The sequence below is a fragment of the Pieris brassicae genome, chromosome 2 (assembly GCF_905147105.1).
Source record: "Pieris brassicae chromosome 2, ilPieBrab1.1, whole genome shotgun sequence".
NCBI lineage: Eukaryota > Metazoa > Arthropoda > Insecta > Lepidoptera > Pieridae > Pieris > Pieris brassicae.
In genome coordinates, this window is record NC_059666.1 from 19,547,404 (window position 1) to 19,569,665 (window position 22,262).

Below are 22,262 nucleotides of genomic sequence, written 5' to 3' on the forward strand. Positions count from 1 at the left end.
AGTCGAGACATGATACATGAAAATAGATTTCACTAATTGTCATGGTAGTGTTGATCAATTTGTTTTTAATACACGTGATTGAAAATGCTTTAAATTCAATTTGAAAAGTTTTATATGAAGTTAGATTTTTTTTCCTAGTAAAACAATGGCAGACGATGCAATTTTCGATAAGAAAAAGTCCCATCGGGCTAAACATGCGGGACGTAAGGCCGAAAAGAAGAAAAAGAAAAATCAAGTTGATCAATCTAACCTAAGTGCTCGACAGAGAAATCCTAAAGCTTTTGCTATTCAATCAGTGGTGCGAGCTGAAAGGCAGTTTCGACGCAAAGAAGACGTGATAGCCAAAAAACAACACATACCACAAGTAGACAAAACTCCCCTTGAGCCTCCTCCTATCGTTGTCGCTATTGTAGGTCCTCCTCGCGTCGGAAAAACAACTCTTATAAATAATCTAATCAAAAGTTTTATTAAAACTAATGTCACTAGTACAAAAGGCCCAATTACTATTGTCACTTCAAAGAAACGGAGAATAACGTTAATTGAATGTAATAATGATCTTAATTCTATGATTGACATTGCCAAGTGTGCTGATTTGGTGTTGTTATTATGTGATGCAAGTTTTGGATTTGAAATGGAAATATTTGAGTTTCTAAATATTTGCCAGGTTCACGGAATGCCTAAAATTATGGGTGTTCTAACCCATCTTGACATGATAAAAAATCCCAAGAAACTAAAGATGACCAAAAAAACACTTAAGCATCGTTTCTGGACTGAAGTTTATCAAGGAGCAAAGCTCTTTTATTTGTCAGGTATCATTCATGGAGAATACTTGCGGAATGAAATAAAAAATCTGTCAAGGTTTATTTCAGTCATGAAGTTTAGAGCTCTTAGCTGGAGGACGTCTCATGCTTATGTATTAGCAGATAGAATGGAGGATATGACCAGCCAAGATAACATAAGAAAAAATCCTAAAGTGAGCAGAGATGTAGTCTTGTATGGATATGTCAGAGGTGTGCCATTAATGAAAGACTCAACAGTTCATATAGCAGGTTAATTAATTTTATACTTATTAATTCTTTTTTATTAACAGTAAGTAAGACCTATAAATATTATAATAATTAATAGTATTTTTTCTGGTAACAGTATATTATTTTTCAGGTGTTGGTGACATGAAAATAAATGAACTTTCTTATCTACCTGATCCATGTCCACTACCAAACAGTCAAAAGAAGAGACATTTGATGGAACGAGAAAGACAAATATATGCACCATTTTCTGGAGTGGGTGGGATAGTTTATGATAAGGATGCTGTTTACATAGAACTAAAAGGTTCCCATTCACATAAGGTAGAAGATGAGGAAGCAAATGAGAAACAATCTCTTTTAAAAAATGTTGTTGAAACTAAGGAGACAGTTGATGAACAGATGCAAGAGACTGGGTTTAAGCTATTTAGTGGTGGTGCAGTTATATATCCAGATATGATAAAGGATGATGAATATTTATCACATAATAAGGCAGATGACAATAGTTCTGACAACACAGATTTAGAAAGTGATGAATCTGATCATGATAGTGGTATTGACCAAAGTGAAAAAGAATTAAAGAACAAGTTACCCTGGGAAAATGTTTCTGACTCTGAAGCTGAAGATATAGAAGAAAAAACTAATGACCCTAATGAGGATCAAAATGAAAGTAGTGATGACAATGGACAAGACTTTAGTTCAAAATGGAAAGAAAAACTAGGTGAAAAAGCTACTATGGCATATTTTGAAAGACAAAAAACATCTCATAATGTCATGAAACTTGTGTATGGTGAATTTGAAGTTGGGAACAAAACAAATGAACATACTGTAGAATCACATGAAGAGAGTGAAGACGAAATTGGTGGCTTATTTAAGAAAGTAACTAGTTCACAGAAAAGTAAACAAATAGTTAAGGATCAATTAGATGAAGATGAATGCTCTTTCTTTTATGCTCTTGATAAACCTGTTATTAGAGATTGGACAACTGAAACCAACAAAGCAAGCTTAATTAACTGCTTTGTAACTGGAAAAAGATCGTCTGATGAAGATGCCGAGGAACTTCTGAAATTAGATGATGCAAGTGAGGGAGAAGATGAAATGTTTGGTGATTTTGAAGATCTAGAAACTGGCGAAAAACATGAAGCGGAAGAAACAGACAAGTCAAATGAAGGCTTAAAAAGAAAAGCGGAACAATCAAAATCTGAGATATTAGATAAAAAGTTAAAATTGAAAGCTAAATTTGATGCAGAATATGATAACCCTGATGATCATAGAATAAAAGGTGATCATTCTTATTATGAAAACCTTAAAGCTGAAGCTTTAAAACAATCTGAATTAAATAAATCAGTCTTTGAAAACTTAGATGATGGACTAAGGGTTGAAGTGGAAGGATTCAGGCCTGGGCTTTATATTCGTATGCTTTTCAAAAATATGCCTTCAGAATTTGTTACAAATTTTGATGAAAGCTATCCAATATTGATAGGATCATTGAATATGGCTGAACAGAACATTGGATTTGTATCTTGTAAAGTCAAAAAACATCGATGGTATAAAAAGATATTGAAAACCAATGACCCTTTAATTATTTCACTTGGATGGAGACGCTTCCAAACATTACCAATATATTCAAAAATAGAAGATGATCTTAAATGCAGATATTTAAAATATACACCTGAGCATGTCACATGCAACATGCATTTCTATGGACCTGTCACACCACAGAACACTGGGTTCCTAGCCCTACAGACAGTTACTAATAGTACCAATGAAATAAAGCAGTTGGGCTTTAGAATTGCTGCTACTGGCAGTGTGAACGAAATTAATAAATCTACTCAAATAATGAAAAAACTAAAACTGATAGGGACACCCTTAAAGATTTATAAGAAAACAGCTTTTGTAAAAGACATGTTTACAAGTACCTTAGAAGTAGCTAAATTTGAGGGAGCAAGGGTAAAAACTGTGTCTGGAATTAGAGGACAGATTAAAAAAGCTCTGAATAAACCTGAAGGAGCATTTCGTGCTACATTTGAAGATAAAATACAAATGAGTGATTTGGTGTTCTGTCGGACTTGGTTTAAAGTAGATGTAACTAAATTCTATGCGCCAGTAGTCAATTTACTGCTTCCGATAGGAAACAAAAATGCATGGCAAGGAATGAAGACAAAAGGACAATTGAAACGCGAGAAAAATATCAAGTGTGAAGCAAATACAGATTCCATGTATACTGAGATTGTAAGACAACCTAAAGTATTCAAGCCATTAGTGATCCCTAAACAGCTACAGAAAGGACTTCCCTATAAGTTTAAACCGAAGAAGAGTAGCATATCCACAAGTAACAAAAAAGATATATTTAAGGATAGGATAGCGGTCATCAAGAATCCTTATGAGCAAAAAGTATCTAATGTTATGACCATGATAAAAACAAACTACAACAAAAAGAAGAAGGACCAAAAGGTAGCGACTAGGGAAAGAACACACAAGTTTAAAAAGCAAAAAGAGGACGAAGAGTGGCGAAAAATCAAACGTCAAAAGGAGTTGAAAAAGAAAATTTGTAGACAAATAAGTAAAATGTCAGGCAAGAAAACACCACAAATGTAAACTTTCAATAGTTTGTAAAGTTATTGTTACTTCATTAAGTAAATGAGTTTTCCTGACAATAGGTTTCATTATTTTACACACACTCGCATTTATATTTAGCCATATAAAGATTTTAGGTAACTTTCGATTTCTAGTAATTTCAATTGGTTTCAGATTTCGGCATTTTGTTTCTTTATACACAAAACACTTTCTCTAATTATTCTACAGTCGAGTACAACGTCGTGCTAATGTTTGATTTTTCACAAGTTAATCTGTATTAACTTAACATATAGATAAAAAGGCGCTTCTCAATAGAGCCGTAGTAAAGAGTAAATAAAACTAGTTATGATATTGTGTAAATTGTATTTACCTCTTATCATTATGCATAACGTAAGTCATCGCACGTTGGTAAGTCTTTACAAAGGTTACACAGTTCAGATTACATTGGTCAACACAATAGCTGAATACAATACTTGAATGCCCCAATATCTCGAATATTTCAATTTAAACAGGAGGCGAAGCGCTAACTCACACGAAGCCTGGAATGTGACCGCATACAGTCTGATACGTCGCGGTACCCTTAACCGTCGATACAACATGCAAAAATTATATACAATTTTCTATCACCCTATATAACATTAATTCCTTATGAAGGTAACTGTACTCTTTGGTTGCGCGAGCCATATTCTGTCTGGAATGTCACTATTACAAAAAATATACTAAATATTGTTATTTAGCTGCGTCCGTTGGCACTTGTGGAGTTTCGGATACTACACGAAAGGAACGATTTATCGGATCTGTATTACCTCAATTCGTTACTTAAAGCTTTTAACGCCTACGTGGGAGGTACTGAATATAATTAAAAAGTAATGGGTGGATGAGATTTTGTCTATAGATAGGATCGATACAAAAAATGGCTGCGTCTAGATTCACAAATTATAATGTTCGAATGATATGCGCGCTCGCCGCCCAGAGCTATTTTCCCTCATTCAAACCGGTGACAAATTCGCAACGATATTGAAACCGATCTCTTCCGAAACGATTTGACTAGCCGCCGCAATTTAACTATATTATAGCACTAATACATGTGACCACTTATCAATTCTCTAACATATTAAAATAAAAAATTTAGGTACTGGTTTTTAGAGTAACTAAAGTCGACTATTTGGGAGATAAAAAATAAATAATCGCTATCTATTTCATTCCCATTACATACATTTCGATATTATTCAGTAATATATAAACGAGTGCACTGGATATCTAAACCAACACACACCTAACATTTCAAAACGGACAATTTTCGAAACATCCTACTGCACTTAATACTTAAAAGATTGTGCGTCCAAACTTCAATTTTCATTTGCCAATTCAAGTCGATCTAGTTAATTTATTTAGTGCGTGGTCACATTCTAATTATTATAATACTGTTCATAATATATATCGTTTCGATAAATCTATAACCAGGTAAAGTCAAATACAAAAGTGAAATTTTCTCCACGACTTTTGCACTTGACAGTCCAACTAAAACAACTATTTAGGTACATATAAAACATTGTGATATTTCGACAACCGTTAGAATAAGACAATATGAGGTAATATGTATTCATTTACCGAATGCGAAGCATTAATAAATAATAGTCTACAAATAAATTAAGCAATATAAAAACAAACGTCTAGTCTGAACACATCCTAGCTAGGTATTGCTACGATATATAAACGCTATGTATAAACCATATTTACAACAATAGATTCGGTTAAATTATATTAGTATAACTATACAATAGTACATTTTATTACTTATCTAGTTCATTGAGGCGGTGTCCGCTAAAACACATTCTATTAATTATCTATGGCGAGTGGAATACTATAGATTGTAAACGTTCATACATTTTTTATTATTATTACCGAACATTTATTATAAGTGAACTGATGTAGAATATAGCGTACACCGGGTCAAAAAAGTGATGTCAGTACTACATTAACAAAATATGTCCTAACTACGTAGATATAAAAGATTACAAAATGACGCGTCAACACTGTACACGACTGATGTATGTATGCTTCTAATTTCACGTCTATAAGTATCATATTACCCACGCATATTATTCACGCTTATAATTTGGTTACAACCAAATTTTTTTGAAGTTTCGGATTACATTTCTAATGTGTCGCGAGAATACAAGGATAAAGCGTTTAAAATGTTCATACACAATTTTCTAGTACTTTTTTTATAGTCTATGATCAATACGTACGTATGCACGTGCACGTAAAACTTGTTACCATTATTTGGTAATAAAAGTTAAATCCCTAGAAATTGAAACATTTTTTCTCTACATACAATCCAAAAATAAAGAAGCATACACATATCTACTAATATTAGCTATGTACATACACAGTAGCCTTAACCAGGCACTTTGATGTTGGAACACTTAAATACACTCAGACAATGCGCCAATGTAAAATAATTTAAAAATAAATAAGTAATGTCGTCTCCCGTGAATATTCTATTAAGGCTTAAGCGAGTTAACTTTCATTAAATATTGGAATACATTTGTATTTAAGTACATAGGAAATCTACGTTAGAGCACTTCGTTACACGTTGTAAAGCGTCACGCTAACCATCAATTATAAAAAATTTACCTTAAAATAAAATTGTTATTCTCTCAGATATTCAGCTCCAATATAAAATGGTTCTAATTTTTTTACCTTGAACAATTTCTGGAGGCAATGTATCGTGTCTAGAAATTTAGAGACGATAGTTAGTTTTGATATCTTTTGTTCAAAATATTATTTGAACTATTTTAATATCAGAGCTCGAATAACAACAGTAAACACATTTCCTTTCATAATTAACAATGGCAACACTATCGGGACAAAGTGTATTGACTAGTTAGTGTTCCCGACAGTGTTGTCACACGAATCGGAGACCAATATATACAAAACCGCCAACGCGACAGAATTACCTCAAGCGTCTCATTTCACTCAGGGATCAGATCTTGCAATTCCTAATAGGCCCCGATTGTGGCGTCACACGAGCGTTAGAACGCCACTTAGTTGATGGTGTGGTGTCAGGAGGCAGGCGCGTGCTCGTGAGGTTGCCGCGCCTTACGCTCCGTACCGTTCGCTAGTAAACTGTTGAATTCCATTTCTAGGATTTGCCGCGCCTATAGTCGGAAATTATTTCATGTTATAAACAAGTAATAACGGACTCCATAATTAACGATCGTAAATTATAAAATAATTTAACAGAAAGTCTAAACCAAGGTGGATTGTTTATTTTTATGAGAAATAAAATGAGCTTAGACAGTTTATGGAAGATAGTAACTAATTAGTGAATGAATAGTGATGAAATAATGCTTAAAGAAAATAATTAAAGTTTGGGTAAACACGGCATACCTGAGTATTCTGCGTGGGTATTTGCAGCGCAAGCGCCATACTGTTGGCGTCAAAGTTATCGTCCAACGCGATCAAAGCACCGTGCACGCCGCTCTCCGATAAGTTAGCTGCGTACTCCTATAAGAGAAATATTAAATAATAAGATTAACAAAAATATAATTATTTATATTTCGGAATAACTATTTTACTTATACATTTTTTTTTCAATTAGATCCCGTAGTTCTTATCAATCTCGATATAGGGCGTTTAACCAGCAAACTGGAGGAAATTATGTTTCAACTTTGAAAGATGCTTTATATCTCGTAACCTTTATATATTCGTTGATAATATGGGTTTATGTAAGTGGAAGAACTTTGAATATGGATTAAGTAGGCATTATCTTTAAGATAAATCTTAATATATAAAACAAAATCTCCAATACATTTTGTATGGGTTCATGGTACGCACAACGGTCCTAGTTACAGTCTAAGTGCGTAAACTGAGGCAACCAACCATGGGTTCATGAGTTTCGTAACTGTCAAATATTTAACGTTCATCCGTTCGATACGGTTATCTGTCCCCTCAAATTACCGAACGTATTTAAATAAACGCTTTATTCACAAAATATCGTTGATACGCCATTGTACGTATAAAGCTTGACATACAATCCGTCAAATATTTACGCATGCGTTCAGAATGATCAAGCTACTTAAATATACGAAATATATTTTTATGTTACCATCTTATTAAAATAGTGGACTTAATATTTATTTCGTATACATTGTATTACTTTCATAAAATGATAAATTAAATTCAAGTAGTCCGTAACACATAAAATAAATGATGAGTTGTTGATTTTTGTTCAAAATGTGAATTCCAAACTGACCTTGAGATTAATAGCAGTGAGCCACCGTTGCAGCCTCTCATTGGTCCACACGAGTACGTCCCGTATGCAATGCTCTGCTGAGCGACGTCGCTCTTCCAACGCGCGCACTGAGTAACCCACGCGCTTAAGACACGCCACACCGAAATGGAGCGATGTCCTGCAATATTTTTACTGACGTTAAAAAAGGAGCTAACCAGTTCGACATACGTATGTGATATTGTTGGATTCCAAATACGTAGTATTGTCTTTTGTTAACATAGCTTAATATAGCACTATTTAACCAGATTGAAGCTATGTATTATTATTACAAACTTATAATTATTTACATAATTTCAAATTTAGTTGTGCTAATTTCAGTAATTGCATTTCGTTCAGATATATAACAGCTTTAACATTCTGTATTGATTTATTATAATTATAAGCTTTTGCTAGTCGAACAACTAACCTGTGGAAACTGTCAAGCATCTTGAGTTGCGTGCGTAAGTCCCTCTTAGTGAGATGCTCCAACATACGTGCGTCAACCAAACATTCCATGAACGTCGTTCTATACTGGGGCAAACCTGCAAAATAGTAAGCATGCATCACTCGTCCTTAAGATATCAATAATTAGTTAATAACTATGTAAGGTACTAAAACAAAAACGTTTATTTAAAGAAGATATAATGAATTTAAGCAAATACCGAGCTTTTAAGGGCAACAACGTACTACATATATATACTTGTATATTTGAATATATATATTAGAAAATTGTATGTAAGATATGCAAAAAGGCTTACAGAAATCTGGGATTCATATTACGAATAGCCTGTGGCGTCGCGAATATCAGTGCAATTAAAATTTTATACAATGCGCTAGTGAGAAGAAACTTGGAGTACAACGCAATGGTGTGGGCCCCATATGAGGCTAAATACAGTCTCATGTTAGAACGAGAACAAATCACTCGCTGCCTCTACCAGGGACTGTACGGAGTGTATCCGTTGTATCCGCTGATGTACCCGACCCTGTTTGTTCTGGGTATGGTGGGTTACGATCAGCTACGCCTCAGAAGAGAGCTAGCTGTGTCAGTGTACTTATTTAAGATAATTCATAATCTGGATATTACGGAGAAACTGGGTCTAAGGGTACCAAGTAGAAAACTGAGGCTTCCGGCAAAACTTTTGGATGTACCGCGCGCACATTCCAACTTGGTCAGCAAAGCGCCACTCACGCGAGCAATACGAGTAATTAACAAAATTTCTACTGAGGTAGACCTATTTGTTTGTACACTGGCTGAGTTCACAAGAGTCACTTGCTATATTGTTAGTTACAAGATTTAGGCATATAAATATATATATTTTTTAAGTTTTTTTTGTCGGATAATCGGTGTAGGTATTATTCTAGCGTTCTTTTTTTAAAAGTAATAGCAGGCAAACGGGCAAGAGGCTCACCTGATGTTAAGCGATACCGTCGCCCATGGACACTCACATTGCTAGAAGGCTCTCAAGTGCGTTGCCGGCCTTTCAAGAATTGGTACGCTCTTTTCTTGAAGGACCCTAAGTCGAATTGGTTCGGAAATACTTCAGTGGGCTTCAGTTCTATCGAATTTTCTAACTGTTAAGGTAGAATAATGATGTGGAAATAAATAAAGGTATATACATATATGTATAAAAGAAGGTCCCGCACCTAAACAGTCGGGGAAATTGGGAAATTTATATAAAAAAGGGCATCAACCATTGTCCGTATTTTAATAATAACTACGAAAATGTACCTAACGAAGGCAGCCAAACATTGCCGATCCATTCATGGTTCATGTCTCCAAAGGCCAGCGCTGCGCAAGCCGTGCCTCTGGGGGCCGACGGTGACGTTAGAGACACCATTTCTTGGATAGCTAGACGGAGCTTTAGACGGTGTAGAGGGTTGCTTATACCTGTAATTTAGAAATATTTATATTATATGCATACATATTTATATATAGGCTACATACAAACATTGTTCTCATAATATTTCTGTATCTATATATTTAAATAATCTTCTGAATTCCGTCTGATTATCAGAAACTTTAGGGTTAAGCATTAGTAAGGCAAGCCGTTAAGTAAGTTTCCTCACCATATTTTCCTTCACCGTTCGAGCTACCATTCAATCGTACACCAACGGAATTTCTTTCTATGTGTCTCAGAGGTGGGGAACCTACGAGCTCAGGGATGAATCGTACGTTGAAGCTACTAGGCCAACACTGCTCAATTACAATTCTTACGAAATATTTACAATACTTAAACAAACATACGTAATTTGCACTACAACCCTTACATTTAGTATTGTCTTTTGTTAAAATAGCTTTCACACATTAGGTAAACACTTTTTAAATGGATTGAAGATATGTATTGTTATATTAAACTTATAATTATTTACATAATTTAAAATTTTTTCCACGTTTCGCGTGCTTTTCAGCGTGCGTGGTCACGGTGACTGAAGACAAAAGGTGTTGAATGTCAAGAGTATCACAGCTGTAGAGAAACTTGTGTTATTTGTATTTATTTCCGCGGAGTTGTTTTAGTCGATATCAACTCCGGGGAAATATAATAAAAATTATGAAAAATAATTATAAGTTTATAATAATAATACATAGTTTCAATCCGTTTAAAAAGTGTTTTCTTAACCCTCACATTTGTTTGACACCATAAACGAAAACCTGATAACCTGTGATTAAAAAATTAAACGCCTTTGAAAAGGTGATTAAGTAAATCAAGTGTGTTATGGAAGTATTTTGCGTCAACTACAAAATATACCTCACCTCTCTTCAAGCTTTAAATTATTTTATGAATATTTGAAATTATACAAGTCGGTGAGTCCGTTACTCACCAATCTCCCGCTGTATCTCCTGGTCCGACAGGGCTGACATGATAGCCCCAGATTTAACGTTAGCCCGACAGGCTGCCACGTACCAGGCGGGCATCCCCACCCACAACTCCAGCCAGGCAACCACAGTTGGACCGTTCCAGAGGGCAAACGGTGTGCCCGCCCGCATCGCTTCACCCAACAACTCGTGACGGTAGTCGCGATCTCTGAAATTGTTACAACTTGTTGACTCTTGGACTTTTAAGTAAATATATATATATAGTCTCCCCTATAACGCGTTTTCGTTTGACGCTAATTCCGTCCCCCATATAACGCGGTGATTTCTAGTTTTAGTTACTTTTCTGTAGTTTATAATGATTTGTCAAGTCCATAATTGTGTTGTTATAAAATTAAACTAAATAACTTATTAAATACTTGTTCCTAGTTTTTTAATTCAATAAACGTGTTAACGGGAATACTCCTACAATCCGCTTTCCTATAACGCGGTCAGGATATAACATGTTAACTACTATACTCCTTCTAACTGTACTGTCATATTAAAAAGTGAAACAAACCTAACATTACGTATACGTGAAAATTTCTATTAAAATGGTATTCCTGTGAAAGAGCAAGTTGTAAATCAACAGACGAATGACGAAACGGTGCGTTTGATTGTAATTGCACTAACGAACGCAATATCATTAAATATCATTCGGTAAAGACTTTATTCAATTTAACACTGACTGACATCATGGGAAGGTTTAGGTTATTTTATTGTGATACTGTTTTAATAGAAAATAAATAAGTATCGTAGCCCGTATTAGGATAAGCGAGAGATGCTCTTGACTAATAACAATGAAAGGGAAACTTACTTAGTTTTAGTTCTGGCGTATTCCGCATGCTGTAGCGGGGCTTGCATACCGCTTTGCGACATCTGACCGTCGTCATCGACCAGCGAGGATAGACCTAACGAAGATACTGATGATAGGGTCCTACTCCCTTGACCTTGTACCTGTAGATATGTGTTAAGAGTATAGATTATGAAATCATGTGAACTGTATAGCCACTGTATAGTTATGTCTAGTATATGTTTAAAGTCAAGTGAATTTCTTCTTAAAGAGAACACATCAGTCCTCTTTTACGTTCGGGCTGTGAGGCACAACACAACATTTCTTTCTGCACTGAACAACGCTTTGAGTACAAGTCTTCAGGCGTTAGATGCTACAGCCACTGTTAATCCGTCTCCAACAATAACAATGTAGAAATATATTAATTTGCATATTTGTATTTCTTAACATAATTTGATTGTCTTGTATATTTATTGTTTAATTTCTTTTCTCTTTTATCATTGTTATGTTTCCCTGTAAATGTTGTGCACACTTGTCATTGATGCATATGAGTTAATTGTTTCTGTATGAGACGTGTTCTCTAAAATGTTTATATGTGTTTCGTTAGTGTGTGTATATAAATAAATTAATATACTGTAAGTGTGACTACGAAAAAAAGTCACGATTTCAATTCATTAGTCGTGAAGCAGAAAAGTACTCGAGAGTTATGTTATGTATACGACACAAAATAAAGAAGTTTTACATAAATGTGTATTCGCAGAAACCGCAGTGTTAGCCAAATGGACTGTCTTTCTATGTGCGCATTTAACATTCACTCCAACGGTGAATGAAAACATCTTTGACCCAAAAGTCGACGGCGTGTGTCAAAGCAGGCAGGCACAGGAGGCTAATCACCCACTTGTCTATTAGTTTGCCAAATGATCATGAAAAAGACACACAAATCTGAGGACCAGACCTAAAAAGGTTGTAGCGCCTCTGATTTATTTTATTCGCATCAACCACAGATATTAGAAATAGAACGGACAAATTTTGACACAACGATGCGTTTTAATGGGACTCACCGGCAATCCAGCTTTATCCTTTTTACTAAAGAATCTTCCCAGAGAGCTCTTAATGCCTCGCTTCTTCTGTTGATGCATGGACGCAATGGAGACGGCTGAGGCTGCCGATGTCACGCCACGAGGAAGACCGGGCGATGCCCCGCCACCCCAAGTGCTGGTGCCACCGCCCAGGGACTCTTGGCTTGAGCTGCTATATCGAGACAGGATATTTAGTGCCGTACAATTATTACTTTTCAAATACAATGTTTGTATTGATGTTACATATCAATAGATTTAACGTTATTAAATACGTTAGCTACACTTTAAAAAGATTAGATTGCAGTTAAAAAAAACTTAAAACTAAACTTTGTAGATAAATATCGACTTTAATTGTTAATGAAGGTCTAATATGGTTTTAAAAGCAAAACGTTTTTATCAAGTTCGGTATTTTTTCATTTTCATGTACATCTCAAGATACGAATTTAAATTCAGATAGACATAAAAAAATATATATTTATTATGGAACATAAGATACGAGTATCATTTATTCCACGTCATTAAATTTGAATAATTAGACATCCCTACTCATCGGCTAAGAGAGAGGATATAGGCCGAGAGAAAAAGTCGGCGTAAAATGCTCTCGGTACTCTTTTAAAATAGCAAATCATCAAACAAAACTTATTTAAAAACAAATCTCGCAAATTAATTAGAAGTAGCCTGTCTAGCACTAGTCCCAGGCCTTTTTATCAAGTAGATATAGTACGGGGAAATTGCAGCCTGCGTTTGTTGCGAGCATTATCATTGTGCGTATTTTCTATTCTAGTTAACTTATCACTATTTTTGTATACATAAATAATATTTTCAAAAATATATTGCGAGAGAAAGGTAAGTATATTAATTTCCTTGAATTTATCTCTCAGAGATTCTCTACATTTTAAATTATAGATTGCACCAATAGCCCTCTTCTGCAGGATGGCAATAGTTCAACATAGCAGTGCATATATTATATAAAATAAATTTTTGAGGGATAGAACTTTTAATATAACACATCTTAATATTAGAAATAAAAATTATTTAAAAAAAACACCTGTGCATCGGGATCCTTGCCATACTTCCAGACATTATAGAGCTCCTGGGCAGCATAAATAAAATAGTTTTATTAGTGATTAATGATTACTTTATAACTAACTATTCTAAAATACTTTTTAAAGTATATATTATACCTCAATAGGACATTTCTTAATTTTTTCAACTACCTGTAATTTTCTACACACAAAAATACTTACGAGTCATAAGGTGCAGGATAATGCGTCCTCAAACGATCTCGCTCCGCGTGAATAGCCCTCGCGGCCCTTTCAAGTCGTAGCGAACGCGCCGTTAGAGGTGACTCCGCACCTTCACAGACCCCGCCCATTCCCACACCGGCCACACCCACTCCAGCTACGCCCTCCTCGCACAGCTGCAACTGTATTGGTGTTATTCTAATACCTGCTTAAATTTGCAGCTCCGTCCAAAGGCAATTACTTACACGATTGAATGGGGACAATATCAGCGAACCCAGTTTAGCATTATAAAGTCAAAAGCGATATTTGTATAACTAAATCGTTATAAGTTCATTTGAATTAGACAAGCTGGTGATGCATTCTTTGCAAATGCGTATTATACATAGATTATCGTAAAAGAATTTAAAAAATGTATTACTAAGCAGGATTTCCTCAAATTATGAGATTGACACATATCATGAAGATTTAACAATTGCTACAGTACCATAAACATAGCACATATGAGCAAATATAGAAGTTATATATACGTACATATATTACACCTAAGCTAAAATTTAATGCAGTTCGTGCCAATAGTTATGCTATACGCTAAGCCTCCTACATGAATACTACGAATAGGAAAATACTATTCCGAATACAGACTACAAATATTAAAGATAAACGACGTTTTAGTAGCAGAAGCTTAAGCGTAATACTTAAGACGTATACACAAGCTCTGAGCCTATAAGTACTTTCATCGGTTTGAGATCAACATTTAGACGTAATAATTTGCTGTGCATAATTAACAATCGTGCTTAGGAGTTCGGAGTGGGTAATGCGGCGACTATCGGGAGCTCTCTTAGCAAGCCTGATTCAATATTACCTTACTTTTGTATTATTGCATAAGTTATGTTTGAGCGCTCAAGATAATCCCTGCAAGGATGAGGCTTTTGAGCATTTGGAGTGGGATTAGTGAGGGTGTGTACGGATAGAGGGTTAGCACGCACCTGACTGGAAGGCAGGCTCTCAGAGGCGATGGCCGCACGGTAGTGCGCGTGCGCAGGTGACATTGACGCGGGCGCCTGACACCATACGGTATAATTTTACAACTCATAGATCTTAAAGGTCCTAATCATGAAAAACTTTCACCACAAGCGCAAATTCAATTGTTTTTATTGTAATCACTGATCGCATCGTTTGTTACTTTTCAAAGTAAAAGTAAATCGAACAAAACGCTGTAAAAAAATATTTTTACTTTGTATACATGTGTGTACTTACAGTGTGGTACTTGTGGTGCATATGTGTGTGTGAAGGCGAAGCAGCTGGGGGCGGAGACTCGGCACGACGCGATACAACGTTCATGTGTTCATAGCTGCCAACCTGTAAACATAAAGACATTTTTTAAATTATACGCAAAATACAGCTCAAACCCACTTAACATTTGATTGTATTATACGTCAAATATGGGAACTAATTCTTACATTTATCAAATAAAAATACAATTGCAATGAAAACAATAATACTTTTTTACCCAATTTATTGCTTAGTTCAAAAGCATCATTTGCTTACAGGTGTCGTTAAGAGAGATATTAAGAGATCAAAATCTGTGGCGCTATAACCTTTTAAGGCCCGGGGGTCTTAGATGTCTGTATCTGCTTCATGATCATTTGTCAATGTAACAGGTTCAGTCTCCTGTGCCTGACACACGCCATTGACTTTTTGGGTCGTAAATGTTTTACACATAGAAAGTCTATTGGTACACAGCCGGCAATCGTATCTACGAACTGAGGCATGAGAATAGAACGCTAAAGTCACTAGGCCAACACTGCTCTTGTTAATTCTTCTAACAACTTACCCTGGACTCCAGTTCTTCAGCCCTGGCTTCTGTGCTCTGCTTCTCTTCCTGAATGAGTCGTATCTCCGTGTTAATGGCGTCTAACTGTTCCTGCAGCATGAGAGCCAAGGCAGCAGCATCCGTGTGCCCACCTTCAGCCCCTTCAGACTCATCATTCTGAAATTTAACGCTTCTATAAAACTATTCATTTTTTAAATTTTTTGTAGATAATGGTTGATGCTTGAGGTTTTTTGTAAAACAAATTCGTCACAAAGTCGTTTATATTTTATTATGTCATGTTATTCTATTATATTTAATAATGCACATTTCATTTTAAGTAGCAACTGGTCTATCATTATTAGCCAATCAGAGGCACGTATACGCAGGCTTGTTTTGATTGGCCTACACATTTTACATGGAAACTGCTCCGATTTTGTATTTTTACAAAAATAATTATTAACTAAATGATAATTTTTTGTAACAATCAGTAAAATCATAAACATTTTAACTTCTCAGCTGTATGAGATGTATACGTTCATTAACGGTATAAATATTTTGAAGGTCATTCGTTTGCAGAATTCTGTGAACGTCCTGAAATCAAAGGATTTAAACTGACCTCCGCATCACTAGTAACATCGAAACCTTGCTGAACAGTTGCGAGCACATGAGCTTGCTGAAGTTTCTCCCATGACCCGTCCAACTGCAATAATCATATAACACAATTTTATAGTAACTTACTATGTCCCATTAGATTTAACGCATTAAATGAAAAAAGAAGTCTCGCAAACATTACATACACGTAATACACATACGTTTTTTTATATAAATGGGGGGGGGGGGGCAAACGAGCCTACGTCATCGAAGGAGTACACTCTATGTTTGAATAGGGAGGTCGTATCTCCCAAGAATGACCCCCCTACTCCACCGGCAGGCAGTCGATTCCACAGTTTGATTTTTAGTTTTAATGTATAGACTAATCAATACCAGGTTTTCACCAGGAAACGATGCCGGTTATAAATGCTCAAAGGACTCTAACACATTTACAAAGATTTTATCAGCAGAAAAGAAATGATTCTATAGTTATAAACCTTTCCTTGTATTAATTATATAACCTAGATAGACAATTCTGAACAACAACACAGAAAAATTACATAACCCAATTCCATATTATAGAACGTCAAACAAACTTAAGTCTAATTTCAAGAGCTGTCAGACCATTTTTCTGTATGTTCAAACATATTTGATTGCACTCAAGACGGAACTATGACTTGAGATACGAATTAGAATTAACCAAAGAAACGTAAAAGATAAAAATGAAAGAGTAACCCCGAAGACCTCTTTCGTCTCTTTCTGTCAAATTGTGTTAACTGTGATGAAAGTTAAGTTTGAACAATTTTGCTTGAAATTTTAAGTCATTAGTAGACGTCAATGACGCTCTGAAAGTTTTCCATACCTTAGGCTGGAAGATAAGCTGGCCCGGCGGCGGCGGCTGCGGAGCTGCTGGGGATAAGGAGCGAGTCAAGGCGTCCGTTTGTTGAATGTTGAACGCTATCTCTTGCTGGAGCATCTGACGCTTGAGCTGGAAGTGGAATAATAAGTTTAAATTGAAAGCGACTTTAACATGCATTGGTCTTTCTGTATGTATTATTGCGTTTTATTCAATAATCCTCCTACAAGATAATATCACAAAGGATATTAATACCTGTTCAGTCTCCATTCTCCACTTGGCGAGTTCCTTGAGTATCTCCTGTTTCTCGTGAAGCAATTCATCTGCGTACTTACGAGTCTTCTCTAACTCTTGCTGCAAGGCGTTCTTCTCTTCTAGCGCGTGCATTCTCTCTTTGAGGTGAACTTGCAATCTATGAAATTAAAGTTTGATATAAATTTGACGTTTCGATAACTTTTTTGTAACGTGTCTTTGTTTACTTTGCAGGTTGCAATGGATCAATCAATTAAGGTTTTATTTTTTGGTGAGTATAAGGGTCAAATGCGCCAATATTGTATGTATGATACTGGTACATACATACATATATGTATATATTGTTACTCATCAAATAACTAGAAAAGAACAAAATGGTTATCTGTGAAGTTGTTTTACGGACGATAATGTAACGTGACAACGTCATAACAAAACATTGATGAAATGACTTTTTTGAACAAAAGAAGGCGTGTATCCTCAGACGCATGGCCAATGGAGAGGAAGAAATATAGATGCGGCGTAAGCGTACAATGAGCGTAACGGGACAATGAGTTATGCTTTTTCGTGCGTGTAGCCGGGTTTATCGATTTATTAGACGTTGTGACGTCAAAAAGCACATAAAATTATCAGAGAAAAATTATAATGACATTTTTGACATCTTGCTATTCCTAACCTGTCATTAGACTCTGACAACAGTTTATCCACGGTCGCAGACAGCCTCGTGTTGTGCTCCTCGTTCATCCTCAGCCGCTGGTTGAGCCTCATCAGCTCCGCATTCTTTTCCTCAACACTCGCTTCAAGCCTCTGTATTCTGTCTTCAGCGGAGCCATGCCTCTCCTGCGCCTGGAAAGATCGAAACCTTTCATATAGTAAGACCCATCTATATCATACTAAAAAAAGACCGCACAATCTAGATAGACTTTTAGAACGAAGCATTTGTTGTATAAAAAATATATTAACGCATCGTCTAAGTATTTTTTATTTATTTATTCAATAATTTTTGTGTTGCCGAATTTGCCATACAAATAGTTCTTGTGAATTAATTTTCCTTTTAGCAACATGTGTATCTTCATATTTTGGTTCAAATTGTTTCAAACATAGTTAAAAACAGTCATTATCTATTGAATTAATATTTGTTAGTAAACATCAATTATGATCAAAGCCCGCACTTAGTTACGAGACTTGATCACTATGACGAAGCGCATGAAGAATGGGAGTGAGTCTATCCTACATTAGTATATCATCTGTTGACCTTGTTATATGGAAATAACTTAGAATTTGAAAGTGGAGAAATTAAATATAATATATTCATAACTTGGTTATACAAAATACAAATACAGATAATAAATCAAGAACTTAAGACAACAGCGAAGAAAGGTTGTAAGGCTACTCGGTAGGAATTTACAAATAATCTACGGCATGCTAGCCCATACGATCCAAGGTCAACGACCCACCTGGCTGAGAGCTTCCATCCTGGCCTTCAGCTGCTCCTCCATTTCGGGCAGAGAAGACATCTGCGCCAGTTTCTGCGTGGACAGCTCCAACTTCTCCTCGATGGCCGCTATCTTCTCTTCTTGAAGCTGAAATGTTGACAAGTCATGGCGGTGGCATGGGCAGGGTGGATGTGATGGTTGCGCTAGGCACGAGTATAGCTAGCTCACTCGAACGAGTCGCTCTATCAAGCTATTTAACGAGCAGGCAAGCTAAACCCTACATCGGAATGTTACAAATTTCTATTAGTGTGTACGTTATTTTGAATCAAGCTATTTTTTCATTAATTCACGTTTAGTTATTAAATGTGTGAAGTTAATCAGTGAGCTAGCCATTAGTATTTGTATATAACGTGGTTCATGCATGTGCTGTTAGGATCTAGTTATAATCACTAATTTGAGACTTCACGCAATTGGATTACTACTGGACTCTTTAAACGTGAACACAGAAATAGCGCAACAAATTTTCTCCTGCTCGCATCTAATCACAAATGGTAAATATAAGTGGTTTTAAAATTCACTTATTTCTAGATATACTTATTAATTTTTCTATGTACACAGCAATTTATTGTACTGTGAAAATAATGTCTGAACTATCAAAGTTGCCATTTTTTAAAGTTTTGCTTGTAGACTATAGAAAAAATCCTGCGCAATACTGATTTTTATGCTGTTGCTATATGACCTAACAGATGTTAGTGCACAAACGTCTTTCACCGCCTCAAACAGCTTACCTTAAGCTGTGCCTGCTTGTGTTGCAATTCCTGTTCCAGCTTCTCGTTCAGGTCGTGGAGAGACGTGGACTCGCGCTGTGCATTGAGGTATCGCTTTTCTAGTGTAGCTATTCTTTCTTCCTGTAATTTTTATGTTTTTTATTTCATAATAAACTTATTTCTCTAGGATATTTAGTTACACAACAAATACATTTATTAAATTATATTAATATGAAGCAAATACTCATCGGCATTTGCATCTGCTATGTTTAGCATATACGATATTCAGATATATAAACTATATGTAGAATGGTTTTTAATTGAATCATAATTATTATATGTTCTAAGTTGTATAGAATATACCTGGTCCTCTTTCTGAGCGACATTTTCTCTAAGATCCCGCTGTAATTTTAAGCACTCTTCTTGTTTCTTCGCCAACTCTTTTTCTCCTTTTGTCAACTTCTCCTCTAGATCGGTCATTTTGTTGTTTAACTCTGCCACTCTTCTCTGCCATGAACTTAGCTCGGCCGACTATAAACACATTGAATTATTAAAAACTAAAGCTTTTTATATAATATACAATTATATATGTTAGTAACGATTCTTATAATATATTTAGGCTCAAACTAAAAATAAAAGCAATTGCGTCATTTTCAGAAAATAACATGTTAAAGCATACAAAATATATTTGTCATACAGAATAAACTATGTTAAGAAAATATCTCAATATCAGTATTTACTTTAAAATACTTACTTTAAATACATAAAATACATCCTATAAATATTCTAAAGATGGTGACAGGAGCATGCTTTATACAGGTGAGCGAATATTAGTGAGCTAGTTATGTTTACCGGTGATTCTCAATACCTACATTTTATGTGATATGATTATCATGAGTTATGTTTGCCAGAAAATTCACCATGATAGTATTAAATGTTCCTGTGTATATGTATAGTTATGTATAATTTAAAACAATCATATTGATTAAACCAAGAGCCAAATTCAATAAATATGTATATATATTTATATACCTTTAGCCTCTAATAATATTAATATAATAGCTGAATATGGGACATTACTCAATCAATCTATAGGGTTAGATATACAATGATATAATTTAAGGATGGAATTAGTAAAAAATGTTAGGTCGTGTGCAGATATGCGGTTATGAGTAGAGTAAGGCCTGGTGCTGACCTGTTTAGCGATCGTGTTTTGTTGCTCAGTTAGTTTCTTGCCAGTCTCCGGCTCACCGTTAACACTACTTTCCTGTGCCAACCACCAAAAATAAAAATATTTACTATTTATAAACATAATTATTACCATCTACAAGACGTATTCCTATATTTACTACAAATATTTCCGTTTAAAACTATAAAACTGTTTCGACGTTTGTTTTACAGATAGGACTGTGGTGTTGTTATTGCAGTGACAACCAAGTTTGTGCTGCTAACACCAACTATTTAATACATGAGCGAACGACACAAAAACGACGGTGCATCTGGTTTGTTTATGATTGGTCAAACGGAATGAAGGAACACGTGTCGTGTGCCTGTGATTGGACCAATAACAATCAAACGAAAGACGTCAACGTTTTTGTTTGAAAATTCTAAGATCGTGGAACAGGTTTATGATTTTCAACCTATACAACATAAAAGGGGTTTCAGCTAGGTGACGTATATCTGATACTCCCATAAATATACATCATAATTTACACAAACCAACACCAATTTTCTAGTCTCTAATTTTTTATCTACTTTAACGTTGTCTACACCACAGAAAATACGCCTCTTTAATCTATAAATCGTTTAAACATTCAAATAGTTTAAGAAAAAACTGTGACGTCTATTGTAGTATGTATTGTGAGGATTATAGGCGATTACGTTTTTTTTATCGTTAAGATTTTTATTCGTACCTTATAAATAACTAATCTTTATATAATTACGAGACATATGTAGAAATCTGTATTCTGAAATGTCACTCATTTTTAAAACTTGTTTTTAGAGCTGTCATATAGTTTCTACTATTTTAACTATGACATATTTGACAGTGCTCACTTGGAGATTGACTTGTTAAGTCTCAAGTCTTTTAGGTTGTATCACCACTATCGTTTTAAATGTTTAAACCTCATTACAATTAGCATCGAGAAATTGAAGCTTATCAGTCACAGTCGTATGTGATTTTGTTGGGATTGAATAATCGTCAAAGTACGTGTGGCAAGTCGTAAAAATAAAGTGTGTATATGTTGTAGGTTTGTCCACAAATTTCTCAGAAACTAAAAGTCGTTCAATAATTTTTGAGATATCCACAGTTTGGGAGGAATTTAATTCAAGTTACGTTTACGATTACATTTTTTTGTCTATAACCTGCAATCAGGCGGACGTGAACCATACCTTAGTCTGTGTCGGTTCGCCGTTCTGTTCTGGCGATCCAGTCGAGACAGTGCCGTTCTCTTTGGGTTTGTCGTCCTGGCCGGACGATGATTTGTACTGTTGCAGCTGTAACATTAAGACAATTTTAAATAACACTCTTGAATTTAGAAAAAAAACATATTTTCCATAGAAACATTAACATAAAATCTGTTACATGTGTTAGCTTCTAATATTTATTTAATTAAATTCTAAACATTTTTATGAAACATATTGTTAAGAATCTTGCTACAAGTGAGCATGTGCAATAGTTATACATTTGACTCGTTCGGTTGTTT

At 35.2% G+C, this 22,262-nt stretch overlaps 2 protein-coding genes across 10 annotated transcripts in view; one reads left to right on the forward strand and one right to left on the reverse strand.

The window, feature by feature from the left end:
* The first annotated feature begins 48 nt into the window (after positions 1-48).
* Positions 49-3,679, forward strand: LOC123720153 (ribosome biogenesis protein BMS1 homolog). The gene is made up of 2 exons (XM_045676669.1): positions 49-1,049; positions 1,159-3,679. The coding sequence occupies exons 1-2, from the start codon at positions 146-148 to the stop codon at positions 3,618-3,620; spliced, it is 3,366 nt and encodes a 1,121-aa protein (XP_045532625.1). The 5' UTR covers positions 49-145; the 3' UTR covers positions 3,621-3,679.
* A 280-nt stretch (positions 3,680-3,959) lies between these two features.
* LOC123717464 (liprin-alpha) overlaps positions 3,960-22,262 on the reverse strand; it is a 75,497-nt gene continuing 57,194 nt past the window's right edge. The window contains exons 5-26 of one of the 9 annotated variants that reach the window (XM_045673480.1): positions 21,949-22,053; positions 20,753-20,824; positions 19,921-20,088; positions 19,579-19,698; positions 18,812-18,937; positions 18,031-18,194; positions 17,361-17,517; positions 17,112-17,237; positions 16,275-16,358; positions 15,680-15,835; positions 15,103-15,204; positions 14,832-14,906; positions 13,849-14,027; positions 13,650-13,694; positions 12,584-12,773; positions 11,547-11,686; positions 10,699-10,901; positions 9,608-9,766; positions 8,306-8,420; positions 7,861-8,017; positions 6,996-7,112; positions 3,960-6,763 (exon numbers count right to left, since the gene is read on the reverse strand). In XM_045673480.1, coding sequence (XP_045529436.1) covers positions 6,668-6,763; positions 6,996-7,112; positions 7,861-8,017; positions 8,306-8,420; positions 9,608-9,766; positions 10,699-10,901; positions 11,547-11,686; positions 12,584-12,773; positions 13,650-13,694; positions 13,849-14,027; positions 14,832-14,906; positions 15,103-15,204; positions 15,680-15,835; positions 16,275-16,358; positions 17,112-17,237; positions 17,361-17,517; positions 18,031-18,194; positions 18,812-18,937; positions 19,579-19,698; positions 19,921-20,088; positions 20,753-20,824; positions 21,949-22,053 — 2,856 coding nt within the window. In that variant the 3' untranslated portion in view covers positions 3,960-6,667. Of the gene's footprint in view, positions 6,764-6,995; positions 7,113-7,860; positions 8,018-8,305; positions 8,421-9,607; positions 9,767-10,698; positions 10,902-11,546; positions 11,687-12,583; positions 12,774-13,649; positions 13,695-13,848; positions 14,028-14,831; positions 14,907-15,102; positions 15,205-15,679; positions 15,836-16,274; positions 16,359-17,111; positions 17,238-17,360; positions 17,518-18,030; positions 18,201-18,811; positions 18,938-19,578; positions 19,699-19,920; positions 20,089-20,752; positions 20,825-21,948; positions 22,054-22,262 lie in introns of all 9 variants that reach the window. The other 8 variants (XM_045673473.1, XM_045673466.1, XM_045673505.1 and 5 more) reach the window with 8 other exon arrangements.